The sequence below is a fragment of the Prinia subflava genome, chromosome 16 (assembly GCF_021018805.1).
Source record: "Prinia subflava isolate CZ2003 ecotype Zambia chromosome 16, Cam_Psub_1.2, whole genome shotgun sequence".
NCBI classification, from domain to species: Eukaryota; Metazoa; Chordata; class Aves; order Passeriformes; family Cisticolidae; genus Prinia; species Prinia subflava.
Window position 1 is genome coordinate 14,196,823 of NC_086262.1, and position 23,929 is coordinate 14,220,751.

General features: G+C 39.9%; 1 protein-coding gene across 8 annotated transcripts in view; it reads right to left on the bottom strand.

Moving 5' to 3' along the window:
* The window catches only part of EBF1 (EBF transcription factor 1), a 265,258-nt gene that overhangs the window by 16,107 nt on the left and 225,222 nt on the right, over positions 1-23,929 (bottom strand). For all 8 annotated transcript variants that reach the window (XM_063413419.1, XM_063413420.1, XM_063413417.1 and 5 more), the window contains exon 11: positions 14,561-14,649. In XM_063413419.1, coding sequence (XP_063269489.1) covers positions 14,561-14,649 — 89 coding nt within the window. The remainder of the gene's footprint in view (positions 1-14,560; positions 14,650-23,929) is intronic.

Here is a 23,929-nt window from a genome sequence, read left to right on the forward strand (position 1 = left end):
GGATTTTTATTTTTTTAATTTTTGAAAGAGGCTCACAATTAAATATTTTGATCAAATTTTCCTCCTGAAGATATTAAAGGGTGTCTACATACCCAAAAGAGGGGCTGAGTAGTAAAGTCTACTGCAACTTTGCACATCCCAAAATTACTGTAGAAAAAATATCATAAATCATACTGGAATAACCACACTTTTGAAGCACAAAGACTGAAATTCAAACTGAATCCACTTCTGACTGAACGTATCTCAAAACTACAGCACCTCTGCATGTGTTGTTGGAGGCTTGCATTTCCTTCAGAAGGATTTCATTAAGAACATGAAACTTGTATTTAAAGTTTTATCATGATGAAAACACTTTGTGTCAAGATTTATCATGACAAACACATTTTTGTTAGTTTTAAAAGAGATGGGGTATTTCTTCTTGTAACATCTGCTTACTTTTTATTGAGAAACTCATGAAAAAAAAATCCCCTCTGTGTCCCAAAAGGGCTGTGAGTCTGGTGAGATAAAGGGTATCTAGAGTTACACTGAGTTGTTCAGCTTAAGTAACTAAATTAGATAATGTTCAAGGTACTCGTTAAAGTGAAATGAATTTTGTCAAGATGAAGCTGACCACAATATATAACACTCATCAGCCACATATTGTATTATTGAGACCACCAAAGGATTTATGAACTCGTGGAGGGCGTGGGGGGGAAGCTGTTCCAGCATCCTCTGAGGCATTTATCTTATGTGTTGTCTGGATATCATATCACCTTCTAATGCTCTTTAGCATTGTAATACAAGAGAGAGCTCATTCATCTTCTGAGAGGGTACTTAGGGATGATGATGTCATTCATACTTCCTTGACTCTTATGTCTGACCTCCTGCCTCTGCCTTCTAACTTCCTCCTCTCATGGCTACTTGCAAGAAAAAAAACCCTCTGCAGACTCAAAATGCTCAGCATCAGACTCCAATTCACTTCTTCACCTTGGAAAGGTCACATTCTGAAATTTCTAGTCAAAATCGCAGTAATTTGTGCTCAGACTTTCCCTTTGGCTTTCAGCTGGTGAAACAATAAATGTGATAGCTAAGGACATGGGTTAGAAGTAAGTGTTAAACTTACACTTGAAATTTGTGTATGCATTATATTTTAAAAGATAAAACTGTGAACACCTGTTTCAAATGTAAAGGCAAAACCAAGAAAGACATTTACAAGGATGCCAAAGATCTAAAATGCCAGACATTGAGCTTGGTACACAAGAGCTTCAGCCTGTCCAGAACCTCCCATTTCTCCACATCAACAGTGAGAACTGCATTATTGTATCATTTTCAGCAATTATAGCTTTATAAAGACTCATAAAAGCCATTCAAAATGTAAAGATCCTCCATTTACTGTAAGACTGAGGGAACTGTGCCAGCCTAATGGGAAGTATAAAATAACAGGGCCATTTCTCTAAAAAGGTATTTGTGCTCACACCAAGCTGAAAACTTCTCCAACAAACAAACAACTGAATGGTTTCCATACATTATGACTGAATCATACCAGAGAAGTGAACACCAAATAGATACCACAAAGAAAAGAAGGCAAAATGGGAGAGAAATACAACATATCTCACTTGAGGGGCAAAAAAAGCTCTTCAGTTTACCCCTGCCTACAGGATGGAAGTGCACTGAATTCCAATGGCAACTTCCCAGAAAACAAGTCTACAGTGGGAGCTAGAACCTTGGACTTTCCAAGCCACTGTGGTCTCATCAGCCTCCACCCAAACTGAAAATCACAGTCTGAATGTACAGCACTAAAAACAGTCATGCATAACCTTACCACCTGCTCCACAACGAGCCAACCCTATAAATAAAATATAGAAAGCCTCTATGAGGCAGCAGAAAGAGCAAACACTGAAGTGCAAATGGGAGCAGGCATTTAGCCATAAACATTGAGAATCGATGATTAAAACTCCTCTTTAACCACAAAGGTGATAAATGCCTACAGGAGAAACACACCCTGTCCAAACAGTCTTCTTTGTAAATACTGCTGACAAAAGATACAACAAAATTATGATGATCACCTGAAAGTCTGTCCTTGCAAGTCTCCCATCTTACACCTATTATCTTCCTGGAAATGTGGTGTAATTAAACACTAAAAAAACTGTCAGGCTCATTTTTTAATCCACACCACTCACGCTGGTGGTCCCGTTTCCATAAATCATGGGCACATAACAACAACAGAATTAGTAGCTAACACAGATGTGTTCTTCATTCAGATACAGGGTGGCATGGAATAAACCACCATTAACGCTGTTGGTTTGGAATAACTCTTTGAATAAACTGTCATTGGAGAGTCTGGATGCTCCCACCATATCACCATCAACTGGAGCATCTGGCAAGTCATTTGGAAGGTTTTGTTGCTAAAAGCTCTGGACTTGTCTGCTAATGTTGGGTCTCTAAATAAAGGGAGAAGGGTGGGTATAGGAGAGCAGATATGCAGAGTTAAAATCACTGTGCTGAGACTTAAATGATCTTTTAGGGACCACAGTGATGTCATGACTCCCATCCAAGCCCTTCTGATAGCTGGAGAACTTTGCTTCTCCTAAGTAAGTTCATAGCATGTCTTGCCCCCTCAGTTTACCAGGAAAAGGCCACGTGCAGGAACCCTTCAGGGCTGTCAGATTTTACCTCATGAGGCCAATCCACCTTTCATGCAGCCAGTGCAGGGCTGGTGGATGTTACTGCATTGCAGCCTTGTATCTGTTGGTCACGTTTGGGACTCACAAGCACTGTGACAGTTCTCCCCTGCAGCATTTCCCACAGGTTGTCCTGCAGGCTCACACTGTGAGGGTCTAACAACAGCCTGAAACAGCCAGATCAGGAGAGGAAACACATTTCTGTACAGAAACCTGAAGGATTTGTAGCATGGAAAGACCAGTTCTCCACACACTTCCTTTATGCCACCCCATCCCTCATGCTATGGTCAATTTGTCATCCAGTGAATCACCAGGAGACAATCTAATTAGATGCAAGCTGGAGCACAAATGGGTAAGTCCACATAATTTAGTGACTAACAAAAAATCCTTCACCAACTTCCTCTATGGAAATCCTGCCATCCCACCAGGTTACAGTGACTCACACTATTCCCCTCTAGCTAGGCTGCAAAAGGATTATTCCTGATTTATCCATATGAGCAAACAAATGACAACATTAGACTCTCTTTTTTTATCTGACCTCAAAAGTTTGTCACAATGACCTAAAAGCACATTTTTCCTTCTAAATTTTCTTTATGTGCCTTCACTACCATCAGACCCAGGGTAATTTTGGATAAGAGCTTTGGGCATTTATTTGTTGAAAATTTACTCTAAGATATTTGTATGAGCATCTACTGTACTTTAAGCAGATGTTCATTATTGAGATTAAAGAAGCTTTAGGTTAGGGGCTTTTTTTGTTTGGTTTTTGGATAGTTCTTCCTCTTGCTGGTTTTAACATTCCTATTTCTTGGGAGAAACAAAGGGAAAAAAAAGGAGTTCTTGCTCAAAAATCTTCTCCTGACTATTTTACACCCATATCTTTTGAGGAAATTGTCAACATTCCCTATTGAAAGAAGAAGAATGTTTTGAATTATTTGAAGGGTCTGGACTTAGGTAAACTTTCAAAGAATTTGAAAAAATGAACAGAGGCACTAAATTCTGACACTTTCATTCAAAGATACTGCAGAGGCTGTTTTAGAAGATTTATTCTGTGGATCATATTATTGAATCCATTAGAAAAATTCCCTGGAATACTGGAGATTTAAAAAATATTACCTGTGGCTTGTGATTTTGTGTATGGCATAATGCAGATATCAAATTATGTATTTGTAAGAGTGAAAAACTTTCCTTGGCATGCTGATATCTATTTTCTATGATTTGTGTACACAAAGATTTTCCAAACACAGGTCAGGTCCTAACACTTTTAAACTGATCTCACATTAGGTCAAACTAGACTTTATTGGGTGGCATAATTCACTTGGCTGTGTTTCAATCTATAGAGAAATATGCTTGGTAATGCATGGCAAAAATCCTGCTGAGGTAAATCAGAGGAGCTGTGTAGCAATTAAAGTGTTAATTGTAAATATGTGTTTTGTCCATTTTATTTTCACCCCTAGAAATATCTAAATATGCCAAATTAGCTCTTTTCTATTAAAAAACCCACGAGTGTTCAATCACATTAAATTAAAGACCTACCTCTGCTTTCTTTTAATGAAGGAGAAAATAAAAACCACAACAACCTAAACCAAACCAAACCCCAAATCTTTCATTAAGATCTGTGCAACTGTCACTTTCCTGGACTGGATGCTTCAGGTGGAAAGAGTGAGCAGTTAGAAATTTTAACAGCAGGAGGAAACTGAAAAATAAGACACATTGAAATTCTGACCTACAATAATATTCCACTCTGTTCTGTGGAGAGTGGATGCATAAAAAATATTGAAATAGAGACTGGAATAATGTTGGTGGGTTTTAGTATTACAGTTAAAACACTGCTCAGTCATAACCCCTACAAATGACTACTTTCACTTCCATTTTATCATCAGCATAATTAAAAGAAGTCTCTTGAAAGGGGCATTCTCATTAAAGCCAAGGACCACTTCAGACCCCATTGAAATGAGAAGACAGACCATAGATTAGGTGCAGATACAAGTGGTAATTTCTAGGGAAGCATAAAATACCAAATGTGTAGCAGCCATATTTTATGTGTTCAAAAGACTGACAGTATTTTATTGTACAAAGAGACCTTGGATCAGAAAGACAACTTCAACCAAGTGGCTCCTATCAAATATTCTAAAAAAACTTCAACTTCCTTACCAGAAACAAAAGTTATTTTGTTCCTTGTAGTATTATTTTTAATTTACGGTCCTGTAATGCAGCTGAAATTATCCAAAGCAAGTATAAATGTTGAATAACTATGAGTTTAAGAAATTTATGCAACATTTCACAGAGGGAACACTCTATTTGTGTGTACAGCTCCAGAAAGTAAAAGCAGGCACAGCATTTTATATGATCTAGGGCTCCTTTTTCAGTGTTGAGGGAAAAGTATTACCATTGTCACTACACCAATATATTTTATAGAATTGCTTCAAAATACTGACTTTTCAAAATACATCAATATTTCATTAGCTTTTTTGACCAACAAAACCTCCATGCTCATGCTAGTTTACAGCTGAATAATGAAAGAAAATCCAGATTATCAAATTATGAGTATTATTTATTTCCTGTTTATTAAAAAATACTTTTAAACACATTTTATTTGTCTGAAGCTCACATTGGGAAAAATTAGGTACCTCTATTCTGTCAAATGTTTGGACTTCAAGATGTTATGAGCAGATGGAATTATGAATTCAGCATTATTAATGGAGACACTTAGGTCATCCTGAAGAACAAAATCAAAAAACTTCTTAATTTCTGTAGCTTGGACTGCCCAAAATATAGCAACAAAAAATGTGTTAAATATATGTGGCTCTACTTTAAAAATGCTTCTGTCTCTTGTTTTCATACTCCTCTCAGGAAATGTATCATCTATCTGTAGTCACAAATGTATTCCAAAGTATTCCTTAAAATAAATCCAAACTGCATTTCTGTGCCTGTACAAGTAGGCTGGGATTGTGCTATTGTACTTAGAAGACATTCCAGTCCAGTTGAGTTATATCACCATAAGTTACATGATTGACTTTTACAGCAGAAAGAAAAGGTTGTACTCAAACAACTGTTATTGCCTCAATGGAAAAAAAAAAAATCAATGAATGTAAAATGAACAAGAGATTTTGTCCAAGTTGCAGTTAATACTACGGAAGAGCTATGGATATTAAAAGGTCAACAAATAAATTAGTCCAAGTGTTATGAAATGAATGATTTGGCTTATAATTGTATTGAGTGCAAATTGTTCACTGCCTATTAGCCCAGGTAATTTTGAGCTGTGGTGCCTCAATTACTGTTCCATAAGCAATAATACAGTTGTGAGAGCCACGGGTTCGATCGGGTGACCCGGGAGACGCTCCAGGACAGCTGCCTCTGCTTGATGGATCACTGAGCCTCATCTCCAAATGGTGCCAAACCTTCCCTTCCTGGGAGGGGATCTCATAAAAGAAACATTACTGCTTGATTCATTTTACCAAAATGCTTGGGTTTTCTAGAGTCAGCAGCTGGGCATGGATTGTGAGGCTCTGTGTTTCTTAGAAGAATTATGACAGGAGGAATCCTACTGCTTCCAGCACTCTCTGCTAAATGGCATCGTGATGGTTTGGAGGATGCTTTTGCTGCTACTCAATTGGGCTGTGTTGTGAGAAATACACAGCAATCATATTTTACATCACCACGTAAACCACCACATAACACCTAAAACCAGGCCAGGAATGGAAACTCTAGGTGAGATTATAGACATTACTTCACACTTGTGCAATGCCCCGCATTCGGAGATCTCAAAGAGCCGCTTTAATGGGAGCAAATTAAACTTCACAACACACTTTCTAGGAAAAGTCACTCTCTCCCCCATCCTCATCAGAGACAGCTTGAAGTGTTTGGCTGAAGTTACAGTGGGCTGTGGTTACAACCAGGGCAAGTTTTGTAGGGTGAGGTAATACCTTTGATTAGAGACACTGATACGGGTGAGAAAAGGGACAAAGAAAGGAAAAGGAAGCAAAGATGGGCACCCAAAAACCTGTTTTATTCCAGTTATATCAGTCAGTCTAAGATATAACCACTCCCTACAAATCCTGACAGCCTTAAAAAGGGAAAAGGAATCAATCTGATATTGCTTTCATGCTAGGAAGCAACACCCACGGCAGCAGCTGTGTTTCCCCATTGCTCCTTGGGGCACGGTGCTCCCCGTGAGCCAAGGCTCAAAATAAGGCAATAAAGGGCTCACCAGGCTTCCCAGAGGACTGGGCCTGAAGGGACTGTAACCAGGCTGTAACTACACAGTTCTGCTCTCTGCCCATATATAAAATAAACTGAAGAGGTAAATGGAAATCTTGAATTATCAAATAATCTGCACAGGAGAAACCACAATAATAAAAGCCTAATTAGAATAGATTGTACCCCATACAACCAAATCCTGTTTATATTGTCACTCTACTATATTTTTGATAAATAACTACATTCAAACAGTCTGTTGGGAGGGTGATTTTCCATTTCATCTCTCCATTGAGCAAAAAAATGTCTGGAGTCTGAATTTCCATTTCACCAGCATACAGTTGAACTGAATATTATTTGGCACAATACAGTGTACAACTGAGCCACTAAATGGCTGATTTACTAAATTATTATTAGATGAGCTCTTGCTGTTCCGAGCAAAAGTGCAGTCACTGTCTCTCCTCATGGTGTGTTCAAATTGTTCTGTGTTTAAATATTCAGCATGAGGCTAATGTGAACTGATGAACTGAGACTGCAAACGTTCACTTTCGATGCAGGCAGGGAGACAGAGATGCAAGATATCATGTGGCCTGCGGAGGTGAAGATGATTTATGCTTAAGGATGCTGCTGCCTATTTCCATTAATATAAGATATTCTTAATTAGCTTTGTGCTTGATCCAGGAGTTTGGAAATGTAGCTAGAAGTCAGCAAACAGCTTCAAAACTGAACATAGCTGGGTGGTTATGGAGGCATCAGAGTCCTGGTGAAGAGGAGGCATCAGAGTCCTGGTGAAGAGGTACTTGAGCCTGGATCTCTGTCAATAAAGTGCTTGAGCTGCCTCCATGCTTTCATTCTTTGCTCTCTTTAATAGTTGAGCTGTAACTTAAAGGTATCACCTGCTATTCCTATCTGAGCATCAGAAATCCTTGGTATGTAAAGGACTGACCGTGTTGTGTAGCTCTATGACTGTCTGAGGTGAGCAGATATGGGGGAAAAGGAAAAATAGAGATTTTTAAGAAAGGTTAAAGAAAAAAAAAGAAACAATTTCTTTACTGCCACCTGCTGGAGTTGACAATAACCCTTTGTCCCACGGAGAGAACAAGCTCCTCACTTGGAGGACAGTTACGGGGAGCATTTAAAATACTGTGATCCCAGACACTTACAGTAGATTAGAATTTTTTATTGGTGCTGTGTTGCCATAACAACATAAAGACAGCAGATGACTTAAGCTAAGCTTGCAAAGCAAAAGGCTGCTCATCTGGCAGTTAAAATGAATACAGTTCACTTCACAAGTTCCCCATATGGACCCTTAGTGTATGGTAATGAGGATACCATATGGTGGGAGAAAATGCACAGAGAACAATTGTGCTCCACTGGATGAGTGAAGTGAGCGGGAAGTTATGAGGAAACACAGGAGAGAGATTTGTGTGTGTGCTCTCTAACTCAAGGGTTTCTTTCAGAGGGGGGGTTCTCTCTCTTCTTAATCTTCTTCTTAATATATACATGCATAGAAATGACAGAGAAACATATTGCGCATTTTGCAACATCATTCATCATAAACTGTCAGCTGTGTTTGTAAATCAGCTTGGTAAGATCTTAGAAATTTGTAATTCTTAAAAGGTAAAAGTGCTAAGTTTTTAGACAAAGTGCAGGAAAATTTAAGCACTTCTGACAAGTAGAAACATTAGTGGTAATCATTTTAAAAATGCTTGCATCTTCCTGCCTGCATGTTTAGCTGTAAATAATGCCGCAATGAATAAAAGCTTTAAAAAAAGGGGAGGGGAGGATAAAATGGAAAAAAATATTTTTTACTTTCTTTCCAAAAGGAAAAAAAAGGCAATAAATGCTCAGAACCATATGCATGCAAAATTCTGCTGTAAATGTACATATGCTATAGAGTACGCTGTACTAACCAGATCCCAAACCTGGTAAGACAGCTTGCTAAAGGCTGCAAAGTCAATTTTGTACTACACATGCTTCATAAAAGATGAATATAAATGCATTAGTTAGACACGGTGAGCTAAATTAGAAGGTCAGGCAGGGCTGGAAGGGCTGAAATATCACACAACCAATGACTGTAATTACTCTTTTTTTAAGTCTATTAAGTGGTGTTGTTCTATCAAGGCTCAGGGGTATAGGACATGAAGTACAAGATAAAGTAATGTGTATTTATTACTCCCACGGGATCAATTTACTAGATATTTTCAGCTCCATGGAGCAAAATACACAAATGCAGCCTTTGTTACTTTCTTCAAACTGTGGCTTTTCCCTTCAAAACCTGCTCCTCAAAGGGATTGTGTTTACCTGTTTGGTGTCTTCCTGTCATCCTCAGTTAATTGTTGTATTTAAAACCAACAAGGGTGAGGATACAGGAGCAGAGGAATGTGGGGATCCCTCCTACAGGACGATCAAACAAGTGGTTGGAGCTCAAATGGAATGTGCAGACCAGAAAATCCAGTCCCAGGCAGGATTTTTACCCCAAGGCAAAGCAGAGAGCGGGAGTGGAGAACTGTGCAGAGCTCCTTGTCATCATGTTAGCCCTGATCTATTAAAAGTTTTGTCATAGATTCTAAATTACACCATCTGCTCTAATCATTTGCTGAGTAAATGCTGACCCAGTTATAAAGAAAGCTCAGTGAAATGTGTGTGCACGCTGCTGACCTTCAGAAAGGAAAGGGCTCCTTGCCAGCCCTGTGTGCTGGCTCTGCCCTTCAGCCTCTGTCCCTTGGCTCTCCCTTTCAGACTCTGCATATTCCCAGACACCCCTCTGACATCCCCCACCCCAGAACGGGGACACTTTCACAGGTACCTCACCAACTCAGAAGCTTTGATGCTCTCTCATTGAATATTTTCTATAGGATAAACAAAATATCAGACCCCTTAAACAAGCTCCTCAACCAAGGGCTCAAATTGTTAGGAAATTTAAAAACCCCAGCTGTGGAGGGTTCAACCTTAACTCTGGTCTCACATTCCTGTAAATTTTACAGTAGGATGTAGAACCCTCCAAGTACATCCCATGACCTCTTTGCTGTACAGATTACCTCCAAGAGCTCCTCTTTACATGCCCCCCCTTCCTGCCCAGAGTTAGTATAAAAGTTTTCTAATGATTCTCTTGTTACGCTGGATGGAAAAAAAAAAAAATAAGGGGTGTTTTCTTAGCTGAAAATGACTAACTTAGGTTAAAATACAGTATATGTTGAGTTAGTAGATGGCAATGCTTTCTGGAATCTCCACTGGGTCTGTCTGAAGCAGCAAACCTGAGCTGCATTGTCTTCGTTGCTATTTTAACCTCTGCTAGCAAGCCTGAGCCAACCACCCACGTTTAGAGACAACCTTTATTTGCAATATAAACAATACCCATGTCACGATGGATAAAGGGCAGATCTGTGGAATCTCACATGGAAAAAGACAACTGCTCTTGCCAGCCTCTGGTTCCTAATAACCACATGTCTTCTATTAGTGTCCTAAAAGAGGAGGTGGGCTATGGCTTGGGGGGTTTTAATGACTGACCAGAGAAAAGGAGCTGAAGGGAAGGAGGATTCTGGTTACCTGTGCTCTCAGCTCAGCAGGGAGCCCCCTGTGCACTAGAGAGAGAAGCTCCACTTTCATCTACATGAAGAGAAAGCAGAAGTAAATGTCCCTTTCAGGGGGGATAAGGGGTCTCCTAGACAGCACTGAAGGAACAGACTGGGAGGGAGAGATGTCAGATCACAGAGGGGGTTGATGCAGTGACTCGCTTCCCAAACACAGAGTGAACAATCTTCTGCTTAATCTAAATACGAGTGATGAGTTGTAGGAGTGGTGAAAATGGCAAATAAAATCTAGGAAATTGCATATAAAGAGGAATCGTTGTTATTAAATCATTTAGGATGTATGTGTTTCAAATCCAGCTCACAGTTGAAGCTGTTTTACAGCTCTAGCTGTGGAGTTTTAACAAAATTGCAGAATTGCAACGTGTCTGCCAGGGATTTATTTTAAGGATTGCAGGGTAGTTACATGAATGAACCTTAATAGACTCAACACGTTGTTGTGATCTGAACTCTTCAGTGATCTCCAGGGCAGTTTATGTGCACAGGAACCAACAACACGAGTGCCTTTGTGTGCACGTGTGCAAGCACTCGGGAGGGAGATGGGGCACACACACGTGCAGAGTGTTCCCAGCTCCAACAGGCTCTCTGCAGACTGCCCCTGCAGGACAATGACACCATTTCTCAACCTCAGCATCACAGTGCTCCTTTTCTCTTATCCCCAGAGGTCTCTTGTTTCCTCTGATCTGCCTCCTGTCTGTATCAGAAAGGAAAGACTTCACTGCCCAGCACACTCCTGGTACCTGAACTCACTCCAAGCTCTGGGTGCTACTCCCACCACCTCTGGGCTCTCCTCCTGGTGCTTGTGGGTGTGGGGGTGTCTGTACAGACATGCACATCTCCTTCCACTGCCTGCCTTCCCTGACCTGCTCTGGACAGGAAGGGAACAGACTCCAGCTCAAGCTGGCTCCATAGCTCGGCCGTCAGCATCAGCTCCCTCTCTTTTCTCCAGAAACTACAGACTGCATTTCTACTTTAAGCCCATCAGCTGTCAACCCAGTCCAAAGACCCTCATTTCCAGGTGATCCCATTCTCCTCACTGTGGGAGGGCATTCTCTACTGGAATTTGCCTGTTGAAGCACAGGGAAGGAGAAATTATTTTTTAAAATTTGTCTTTTTTTTTTCTTTGCCTACTTCCAGCAGATAGTTGGAACATTTCAAAAAATTCATCCTGCGCATAAATATTGAGCACTTTTGAAAATACTGGTTCTAAACTTGTGGAGATCAAAGTTCTCAAACTGCCTCAATGGTTTCAGAAATGCTCTTAACTCCTCAGCTCTGGAGGGCAGAGCATGCACTAACTCTCCCTTGATGGCCTCAACAACTCTCCTTGACTGCAGGGACAAGTCACAGAGCAGAGTGCTCTTGATGGTCCATGGGAAGGGCAGCACACCCTTATGAACACAAAAATTATAACCACTTCTACCTCTGGAAAGATCTCTAACTCATCAGTAATGCTTCAATGGAATAATGGTCACAAACCCTAACAGCAATTAAAGAAATAAGATTTATTTATTTTATGCAAAGGCACAAGCTTTTTCATGAACAGAAAGTGATGATGTGCTGTCAGGACACCAGGGGAAGTGGAGGGAAGGATTTTGAGAGCTCTGAGCACTGCTCTCCCCTCTGCTGTTCCTCTCAAACGTTTGCCCTCTCTGCCCGTGGTTCCACTGTGGGAGCCATATGGCTTCCAACACTCCTCTAAGTCGCCACAGAGAATTGTCTGCAGTGGAAAAGTGCCAAAGCCCTTCCTGCTTTAATGACATGGGGAAGAGCACTGTGCAGTGCTCACCAGCACAGAGGCTCACGGCGTCCTTGATGATGATCCTGGAGCCAGCAATGATGCTGGGAATTGAACCATCAGTGCCTCAAACACAGGAGTCAACATGTGCCAACCCCTGCTGCATTCAGCCTCTGTGCACGGCATAATAATGAGACTTGAACTTGAGGGCCAACCTTCAAGCTTGCACAGGAGAAATTACCCAAAGACAGGGGAAATAAAGGTCCTCTCTTCATCCTGCTTCCCTCCAAGCTTGCACAGTGTTAGCAGTTTCTTCACTGAGTTTGTCCAACCCGTAAGAAGTAACCTTTTATTTTTAGGCCATCACATCTTACCTCTGCAGACATAACCACAATTTCCCTTGATTTAAAGATTTGAAAAATTAGTTTAAAAGAAACTCATGAAGCCAAGAGGGTATAGGAGGGCACAGATGACTCAGTGCTAACACTCATTCCCATATTTTATCCATAAATCCTGCTATTTTGGAGTCAGGATATGGAGCTAGGAGAAGCTTTCCTCTGCCTGATTATGGGCAGCAGGGATGTGTGGTACCAGCCTCAGACCAAATGGGAAAGAGGAGGGTGCTGGGCCTGGAGGCTGCATTCCCACATTCCCACATTCCCACATTCCCACATTCCCACATTCCCACACCAGCACCAAGGGACATTGCTGGGACTCCCTCGGTGCCTCAGGAGTCAAGAAGGAGCCCAGTTTCTGTGGAAGCTGGTGATGCACCACAACCCCTGGCCATATAACGCAATTTGGAATTGCCCAGTTTTATTTTACTTGAATTTCCTGATTTAAATAAAGTCTATGGCCATCTACCAGCCAGCTGGAATATTTGCTTTAGGGCAGTTTTGCAGCACTTCTTTTGGGGCCTGCAAATGCCCGGTGCACAGTGAAGGCTGGCTTATTCTTTTTTGAGAAACTATTTTCCTCCAGAAGCAATTTGGCAGCAGAGGCAGGATAGAGGTGGAAAAAAAGCCCCTACAGTAGGATGCTCTCTTTCTTTGGAAAGGGTTGCAGCTCTGGAGTGAAGCTTGACAAGCCATGAAAGCCGTGTCCTGCTGCAAGTCTGTCCAAATGTTGGGGAGAGGGACAGCTTGCAGAGGGTGAGCAGAGCCAATGGTAAATGTAACTCTCCAGGACAGCATGTTCCTCTGGTGGGAAGAGGGAAGGACAACACATCAGTGACCCCAAAAGCACAGCAGCCTTTCTAGGCAAAGATAAAAGACAGAACAAACCTGTAAAAAAAAAGTCACCTACTGAATTTTAGTTCTTTCAAGGAATTAAACAAATTAAATTCCGGTGCTCAGGAGATCTCGTCACCTTTCAAACACTTTAGATATGCAACCAATCAAAGCCTAAACAATCCCTGATAAAAACCTGTGGACAGCTCAGGGAGCTACAGAAGGAATGTCACAAGTGTTGTGACAGTCACAAAGGCTATACTACCTGTACATTGACTGAACAATTCATTTGTCTGTGTCTCAGGTCTGCAAATTCTCATTTTCCTTTCCACAGGGAGTGTTCTGACTCCCCAGCTCACTCAGTAAGAGCAGATAAAACCTGTGGTGGCAGGTGGCCACAGACAGTGACTCCATCACTACTGCTCAGAGTTCCTGTGGGCACCAGCAACACTTCAATTCCCCAGCTCTTACTCCAGTATACCACAAAAGTCACTGCAAGTTCTTGCAAGGTAGCAAAACCACATCTGAGTGCAATCCCAGTGTTTTCCCAGTACAAGAAACCTATCAGAACAATGCCATCTTTCCCCCAGATTTTACTTGCCAGAAATCAACAAAAAACCTCACTAATTTTCATAGGAACAAACATCACTTCAGTACACAATGCTCTAATTAAATCAGCAATCCTGAAATAAAACAGCATATAATCATTATTATCCTAAACCAATACATGATGCAGCAGCAATGGAGTAACATCCAATTATCTTGATTTTATCAATGGTGAAGTTCTCAAAATTATGCTGCCAAAGTGCTACTGATACCAAAACAAAGAAGCATCATTTTTCTATGAGAAGACTGCTCAGGTCCCAAAATGGTAACCAAGAAAGATTACATTGTTACATATTTTAGAACACAAAGAAAGATTTGTGTTTAAGAAAAGAGCTGTTTGAGTCAGCTGTGACAGGGAAGGTAACAGAATTCTCCTAAGGCTCCAGGTGCTGATTGGGATTTCTTGGTCGTGCCTCTGTTTCAGCTTCTCTTGGCTGGGTACCAAACCAGGACCATCACATTTACAGACCCTTGCACTTCCAGACAGAAACATGCAGCAGCCACCTTTGCCATATTTAATAAAACAACAAACTTGGTGCTGACCTTTGGCAAGCGCTCGGGGTCGCCGGGGTGCCGGGGGATCACCTTCTGTAACCTCTGGAAACCGTAGTCAATGGTGGGCTCGTTCAGGGCTGCAACAACAACAAACAACAAACAGCAGCGTGAGGGGACACAGGCAGAGCAGGGCTCGGGTGACAACGGGCAGAGGCACCACCAGAGCACGGCAGGACCACAGCAAAACCCCCTGAGAACTCAGCACTGAATCTTGGTTCAACTCTGCTCGAGGTTGGTCCTGTGACTTCAACCCAAACCTTCCACCTCAGCTCCTCCAGAAAAGCTGCTGGAAGATTTGGGGATGTTGCACACATCTTCCAAACAGGAAGGAATTATTATCTCTGAAAGCAACAATGAAATCAATTTGATAAATACTTCACATCCCACGTTTCATGTTGGGTTTTCCTATTTATGAGGAAGGTGATTGGAAGACAAAAGCAGTCACTATTCCAGAGCCTGTCTTGTTCCAAATTTCGTTATACATTTAATATGCTCCATGTGCAATGTTCACAAATAATTTTGTTGTGAAATACTGGCAAGTGTCTTGGCAGAGGTTTTATTTTTTTACTCATTGACACTGACTTCAGCAGCTTAGGCTCCAATCAGCACTAAATGGATCCAGGACACTTAATAATTAAAAAAAAAAATACATCAATGTTTTTAGTTCATCTTTGCCTAGTCCTTGTCCGATAAAATGGAGGTGAGAAATGGTGAAAGTGGAACACTTTAATCTTCATGAAAATGCTGGTCTGTCTGCATTAATGGAAGCTCTGATTGTGTCAAGCCTTTAAGCACATGCTTATCTGTAAGCACATACTTAAACCCATTTGCTTTCAGCAAAGCAAATTTGAGCATATTATGTTTTTTATATGATTGCCTATAATTACAGGGGACTGCACTGAATGACCTTCTAGCTATATTTCCAGTCATATGATCACTTTAAAACTCAGATGTTAGTGAGACTTCAACATGTGCTTAGAATTTCCTAAGTGCTTTGGTGAACTGGAACAGTCAAGTATTCTCGAGCATCTCTAAACAACAGCACATCTTGACTCTCCCATGCCAATAGAGACGTGGAAATATTCCACTGCAATTTGTTTGAATTTTTTGAGTTAAATGGCAAAAAAAAAATCAATTTGAAAGTGGATTTTTATATTTTCAGCCTTTTTTTTTGTGGAGAAAAAACCACCTTTTTCCATTTTTGAGTCACTTTAAAGTTTTTCTTCTTGTCTTAGCTTATTAATAGCAAAAAAAAATCTCTCACATAAAATCTTACTAATTTATGAATATATCATATACCTTTATGAGATCTTATTATGAACTTTATTATGTGGCTTGAGCAATGATATTTGAACATTGCAAAAAGATTTAGCATTATACTCCATCTCCCAGCCTCAACATGGCATAACCTGCCCATATTTCCACATTTTAAATGAAGAGAACACTTTTCCATACTCCTAAAGACCTTCATGTTATCATGAAACCAGCATCTAATCCCTGGTTTATTTGTAATTAGTTGGTGTTCCACACCAAGCCCACAGAACAATCTCTTGAAATTTCTGCTCTTTCCAAACCTCATTCCTACAGCAGCTTGTCCAGCTGGCAAGCAAAGGGTGAAATTTGTCATCTCCTCCTGGAACTTTGGCACATCCCATCTCCACAAGCAAATCCAGCAACGCTGCTGTATCCAGGTCATTGTATGGAAGGTGTGAGCATTAACCTTTTCCTTTTCTTGGGCCCTTTTTGATTTTAGGATGGTTGAGCCTTTTTCTCCCACATTTTCTCTCCTTTCACACCCCAGCCCATGCTGACCTCTCTGTTTTGTAGTTTTGCAGAAAATATTACAGTACCTTGGTTTGGAACCCCCTGATTTCCTCGCCTCTGAGTTTACTTACAAGGCTGCTTAGTTTAAACCTTTTTAAAATAAATTAATTTATTGCTATTTAGATTTATTATCAAAAATAGCTGTTCTCTGAGAAGATTAAGAAAAAAACCCAAACCCTACAGTCCAAATTTACATTTCTTTTGCAAATATGTTCAAAGATTTTAGCGTGGTTCTGTCGAATGTGTTTCTCCTCTAATTCAGTCTAGTTTATGGCCATTTTCCCTTTAGATCCTTTGGGAAAGTAGTTTCTAAATTCTGCAATATTATAAATGGAGGCCAGTTCTGAAATCCCCCCAGAGTTAGCAGTCATTTTCTCATATCTTCCTACACGTTCAACACATTTGAAATCCACAGAGTATTTCCTCTGAGTATTTTCTGAACTAAATGGCCAAAAATATGTTAATTTTATGGTCTAATCTCACTAGGCATCAGGCATACTGTGAGAGAGAGTGAAAACTTTCTGCCTCAGCTTCAGCTTTACTTAGTGGTGGGGAGAGGCTGCACACAGCAATCTGCAGGATTGGGTCCTAAACTGGTATTGTTAAATACCACTCATTAGTCTATAACCCTTCAATCTTTCAATCTTAGATAAAATTAAAAAGAATAAAATAAAAAAAGAGATCTTTAGCTGCCTGGACATCTGACCACAGACTGGATAATTTCAGCCCTCCATTCCTTGTTCATTTACAACCCAAATGTAATTAATCATCTCTCAGTGAAAAAGATCTGTTCACATATTTAACCCCACCCTCAGCATTAAATCAGACCAGTTGTGTGTCAGGAGGTGGAAAAACTCCAGAGAAAAGGGAATATTCTCATCTCCAAGCACTGCAGAGGAGCTGCTCCAAGGTCAGGCAGCACCTCCCTGCAAGGTTTTCCTCTGCCCCAGTGCACGTGACTGGTCTCTGCTCCTGAAGTCCATCCACAATAAGGCATTTCCCAATCCTTTAATTCAAATAACAGTTTTCTTTCCATGATTGGGAAAAAAGAACTCTCTATTTGTGTTCTTGACATCCCTACATTAAAAACAAGCTAACACATATGGTACTTAAAATGCGTTCCCATTACCTTATATTTTAAAAGTACCATTGAAAGTACTGCTAACTTTAAAAAACTGTACTAAATTCAAATAGGTCCCAAGGCTAATGGAAGCAATTTGTATACCAACCCAAACTGACTGGCCCACTTTTCAAAATACAGGTATGATAATCTTGTGGTTTTAAAAGGACATTTAAATTGAAAGACTGTGAATTTAGTACATAATTATACCAATAGAACCCTTTAACTTGTCAACTTGTAAATCTAAAAGGCTATCAATCATTTCTAAAGAGGAAATAAACCTTAAAATTCTTTGATTGACAGTGCTTATTTTTTATGTGGAAAAAAAAAAAAAAAGGAGTAAAGTGGCCAGAAATCCATTTACAAAAGTACATTGTTTTACATAGGTGAGTAAAAAGCCAATAATTACACCTCCAAAAGACATATAAATCAAGGTAAGTACTTTTCCCTCACTTACATATTTTAAGTTGCGGTAAACTTCAGGTAACTTTTTATTAAAATACTTTTCCAAATGCAAAGCTTATTGAAGCCATTAATAGAGTAGCATTTTCATTTAAGCTAATATAATCATTTTTGCAAATACAAGATTTAAGCCATTTTTCTCCTTCCAAACAATAAACTTTCAGCCTGTCTCTTGTGTGAATTAACTAAAATTACACCCAGGTGTACAAAATCTGTCTCTCTATCCTAGTGTATGAGTTAAGCCACAATATTTATTATTCTTAGCATTTTATGAATTACTTCTTAAACCCTTGAGGAAGAACTTTCTTTCAAATTAGACTCTAGCAGAATAAGCCATGAAGCTCTTTATGCAGTGAGTCTAAAGCCATAACTCATAAAATCTAAGGCTTTTAATCAAGAAAATGCAGAATGTCTGTGGAAATAGGGATGTGTACATTACAGCCATCTTTTCAAAGTCCAACTTATGTTTTCAACAAAAATGCTGCTTATGCCTCTGAGAAAAAATGTTTCCATCATAACCATAATTTCAAATTCTGCACAAATAATTTTAATAACCACATGCAGATAATCCACCATCTTTAAAAGTCACTTTTTCTTTTTTTTTTTGTTGAAACTAGTCAGCGGAGGGCTTTTTTTAATATTTCACATAATGAATTCCTACTGTGTCAATAAAGCTTTGGTTGTTAATTGAATGACTGTCTGATGTATCTGAGAGAGGAATTCGTTTCTCTGGCCATGCTGCCAACTCACAGCAGAATGATAGACACTTAATATCAGCAATTAAAAGGACCTGTTCAAATATCATATGGAATTCGTAGCTTGGGGTAGTGTAGGACAGCCCTTCACCAAGGAAAACTCATTCAGCAAACGCAGAGAGTAATTGAATTAGACACATTTTAACATTATTATTCGAAGAAAAATAAACACACACTACATAGAAGCATTATGGAAATATTTCAGAATGTAAAACATATCCAGTTAATTTGTTTCCCATGCATTCATGGTTTCATTTACTCCTTCTATTTTTCAGTCCTTGTTTCTTTTTCATTCTGTTTGACCCAAAACCAACGAGAAAGCAGCACTAAGACCTATGAACTTCCCATATGCTTTTCCAGTGGAAAAGGCTGCAAGGAGAGGGAAAGGACTCTGAGGGCTCAAATAACCCCCCAAAAAAGGCTGAAGGCTACAAAAAAATTTGCCTCAGGCAGGCCCACAGGTCTGCCTGTCCCTATCTCAGAGGAGAAGTCTGGTCTTGATTCTTTTTTTAAGTAAAACACTCAGGGAACGTGGGAATTAAATATCCCACAGAGTTTGCTCCTGTGGAGCAGCAGGCAGTCGCTGCAGAGTGGAATGGAAGAAGATTCTTTAGGCTCTTCCTCTGTCTCTTCACAAATTTATTTTGTAAATTTGGCTCTACAACAAAATTAGACAGATGATGACAGGTCCTGAATTGCAGTGTCAAAGAGTGGGGCTTTGGGGTCTACACAGTTCTTTTGTTTTGGTTTTTTTCCTGTCCAATGAGAGAGACTTCATCAGAATATAAATAGAAGGTGCCTCTGTGGCCAAGACACACAAAGTTTTGTGTCTCAACACCTCACAGCCACAAAATACTTCTGCTGCAAGCCCCTGACCCTGACAAAACAGAACATTGACTGCAGAAGATGGGAATAGGACAGGACAGACCATAATAATGTCAAACTCCAGGTGCTAGAATGCCTTGCTGAGGCCCTGCAGTACAGCAGTGCTAGTGGATGGTGTTAAAAAGCAACATTTTGACACCAAACCCAACAACTCTTATGCACAGTGGCCTCTTCCTGCCTGGTCTACAAAGACAGCGACAAAACCCACTTCAAAACCCCATCATCAAATGAGAAAAGGTCTGCTCTGCAAATCTCCCTGCAAAGACTTTTCCTGTGCTAATTAAAGCTCCCTAAATGAAAACATGCAGGCATTTGAGCTCTTGGTTGTTGTTGTTGTTGTGGATTTGTCTTGCTTTTTCTAAAGTTTTCTTTCCACTGACTTTCCCTGGAGTGTTTATTCCCACCAGCAGTGGAAAATGGAAGTGGGGGGGACAGAGAGAGCCTGCACAGAAAGGTCTGGGCTAGAAAGGCCCAGAATTAACCCAGAATTTCCTTGTTTTTCTGCTCTTGATACTTAAACATGCTCCTGTGCATTGAATTTCCATTTCTAAAATCAAACAGTGACATCCTGTAATTTTTCTAAAATTGGAAATAGAGCTATTGGAAATGTAATTCCTATATTTTAATGCCCATCAGACATTTAATGCCCGTGCTTGTGTCAAGCAAGGAGGAAAATGCAGGGCTGAGTCAAATGATAAACCTGAGCCAGAGTTCTCCTGAGCCTCCCCAGTGGCTGCTCTTTACTTGAACTAAAGATGCAGCAGGCCAGAGTTTGAGGCAGCCCCAGTGTTCAGCACTGTTATTACAGGCAGGACAGACAGCTGGATATTTTCTTCCCAAAACCAATTTTTTATTTCCAAGAACTTGGAACCAGAGGAGCAATTCCCTTCTCACCCAGCCCACTCTCTGCAGTGGAGGTGCTGAAGATGCAAGGGATGCACGTCTTGAGCCCCGTATTTTTATGGAAGTTACAGAAGGCAATTATGAGATCTGTCTAGCAGGAATTATTTGGTTGGTTTCTCCAAACACATTAACTCTGAAAGTTCACTCAAAGCAACCTGCAATCTGGCTTGGGGGAAAAAATAAAGTCAATTTGTGAGCTTCACAGTTTCTTCTTCCTCTGACTGTGCTGACCTCTCGTCTAATGGGGAAGATTTGGCCTTAAGGGAGTCTGAAACAGAATCCAGTTTCAGGCACTGGAATTTAAACATCCCAATTTCACAACAGGCTGGTGGAATTCACTGGGGATGTGCACACAGAGGGCCTGAAGGAAATTAATGCATGTTGGTTACTTCGTCTGGCTGTCCAGGTTAATTGATGCAACTTTGGCAGTCATTATAAAAAGAGAATAAACAGCATTTATGTGTGAATATTTTCCAGTTTTTCAGACACATTCTGGAGGTGCACGTGAGCTTGCAGCAAACAATTTACTGAAAAAGGCTGGTTCTGAATGGCTTGTCCCTACATTTAAATAAATAAATATATGTGCACACATAAACACAAGCACAGAAATTCATCCAAGCCAAGATTTAAAATAATGAGTGCATAAGGTTAGTTATAAGATCTATATTTAGACCTACTTTAAAACATTTTAAAAATAAAGACACTGCATTTATTTTTAAACTGTTGGCTCAGAAACAGATGCAGAGATGTACCATACAGAGTGTGGAAGATGCTAAACTCTCACCTCATGTAACCTTTTCTTTCATTCTGTATTCTGCATATTTTCAACTTTTTCTCCTTTGCATGCACTTCTCAAATTCCACAATGTAGGTGTAGTCACCTTTGAAATCGTCCTAGGGATAATTCTGGATAACATACAGGAAGTTTTTTTTTCCTTTTCACCTTTCACAAACTCCTTTGGGATAGACAGTATTGAAAACCATCACTGAAACTTGTTTGTATGCAGAAATATTTCCTTTTGAATATTGCCCTTCTCACTTTTAACCTTGTTATTTCTCATCATATCTTCAGATTATTAAAAAAAGAATTATTACCAGGGGATGTATAAATGAAAAACTCAGTGTCCTGTGTGAATTCCTATCAGAAGCTTCTTAGCCTAGATTTGGCTGTTTCTCAGAATTGTAGACATGCAAGTGCACTATGGTCAGAGCAAAAAAGAATCTTCAAGAGAGAAAACTGGAAAAACACCAGCTATCACATCCAAAATCTCTGAAAATGAGATTCACAGGGAAACACAAGTGGAGCTGAATCATAAAAATGAGATGAATTATGTGTAGCTGTAATGAATATTATAGGTGTGGTGCTCTTGGAAGGGGCTGACCTGCTGTGAGGTTTAATTTAGGTCTTTATTCCCTCTCCATAACTAATTTTAAATCCCTTGAGAAAACAACAGTTTCCAAACACCTTTATTTCTAAGTATGAGCTTTGACTTGTCTACATGAAATTGCAGTAAAGCTCCTCACCCAAAAGCAAAAGGACAATTTTGGCTGTACCCTGGATGATGCAGCAACTTGTTCAACATTGAAACCATTGAGTTTATTGTTTTGTAGTTTGTAACATTTAAATAGAAATGTGTAATTGAAGAGCTTCCAGTAGTCTCTGATTTCAGCATCAGATGTATCACCTGCTTCCAGAATTGTTAAGGGTTTGGGGTTTATTTTCTGCAAAAAATTTTGACAATAAATGTTATCAAGGGTAAAAAAAAAAAAGAAAAAATCATGCCAGCCTGTCTGATAAACATGTTTCCCTGCCCTCACACCCCAGTGAGCACTGTGACACTATACTTTTATCATCCAGTGTGTGCTCAGAATGAGCTTAGAACAGCAATTGCCAGGAATAGGCAGGCGATAAACTGCATTGATTTAACACATCTTGTTTTCAATCATGCTCGGATTTTCTGAGCACGCATTTTTCCTGTACTTCAGCTTGTAGCTTTTATCTGACGAGCTGATCCCTTTTCACTGGAAAATGAAAAGGTCGCACAATAAGACACGGTTTACTGGAACTTGAGCACGCACCAGGGAAAGTATTTTAGATAAATACTGTCAGACATAGTGGAGCTGAATTTCAACAACACAATTGCTAAACAACAATACTTATTACTCTCTAGAACAAGCCTACAAGCAACTTATGGCTCACAGCAGGGGAGAGCTCAGAGTTAGGCTCAGGAGTTAAAGAAACCTTATTAAAGCTTATTTAAAGATGCACCATTGCTTTTGCCTCACATGCACCAACCAGCCCGACCCCAGGACCAAACTAACTCCCCCTCAATCCCTGTCCCAGGTAATTTATAAATTATGGAAAACCACAGCAATTCTTTTTCCTATTCTTTTGTCTTTTGTGTTTTGGCAGAAAGGTGATAGACTACATGCTTGATTTAATTTAATGAAATGGAGCACTGGGTGCTGGTAAAAAAAAATATCCAAATGTGAAAGTAATTTAACTGAAACTAATTCATTAACCAAGGTGAGTCACTGAGGAGGTCAGTAAACAAGCAAGGAGTAACATGGCATGAACCATCTACCAAAGACCAAGGTACAGTAGGCTCAGAAGAATAATTGTAATTAATTTCCCTCCTCCCTCTGAAGTGATTGCAGTGACCCTTGACCAATACAGAACTGCAAGCCTGTATCCTCACTTTTTCCTAATCAGGAGGGGCAAAGAAAATTTACAAGTTATTTTTTACTGCACTGATTATACCCAAGAAAAGATAGAACCTATTCTTCATGGAAGATGCAATGCAAAAGGGAAGTCCCAAAACCAAAGCAGCATCCCCACAAACTCCCTCCCCATTTCTCAGCAATGTCAGTGCAAAATTGGTGTGAAATATTTATGTTTTCCTAGCTTCTCCTGAATGTGCTTATTACTCATTTAGGTCCAGCACAAACTCATCCCAGATTCACTTTGTCCAAGATCCTGAACCAGTTTAAAGCAGAACCATTCTGGCAAATTTTCTGAAACTACACTGACAGTGGCTGAAGTTTAGTTAGCCCACTGCACACAGACATCAAATAGCCAAGCCTCCAGCTCTAGTCAGAACCATCCATCTTTCAGATATTCCACTCACATTTTAAGTCTTACAGAAAAAACTATCATAAATATTATTTAAGTTCCATATTTGAATTATAATTTTAAATAGGCAAGTCACAAGCAAAGGGATAGGACTCAAAAAAAGCATAAAGTAAAATCCAACTTTGCATGCAATGCCACCTCACGTTTAGGTCCATGAACCTGACTGCAAGAGAACTCACAGGAGCATCAATTTCTCCTCATCTGGTAGGGTTTTTGGGGTTTTTTTTGCTAGAGGAGTAAGTTGAAAATCCGTGCTGCATTTTAGGGTTATCTCAT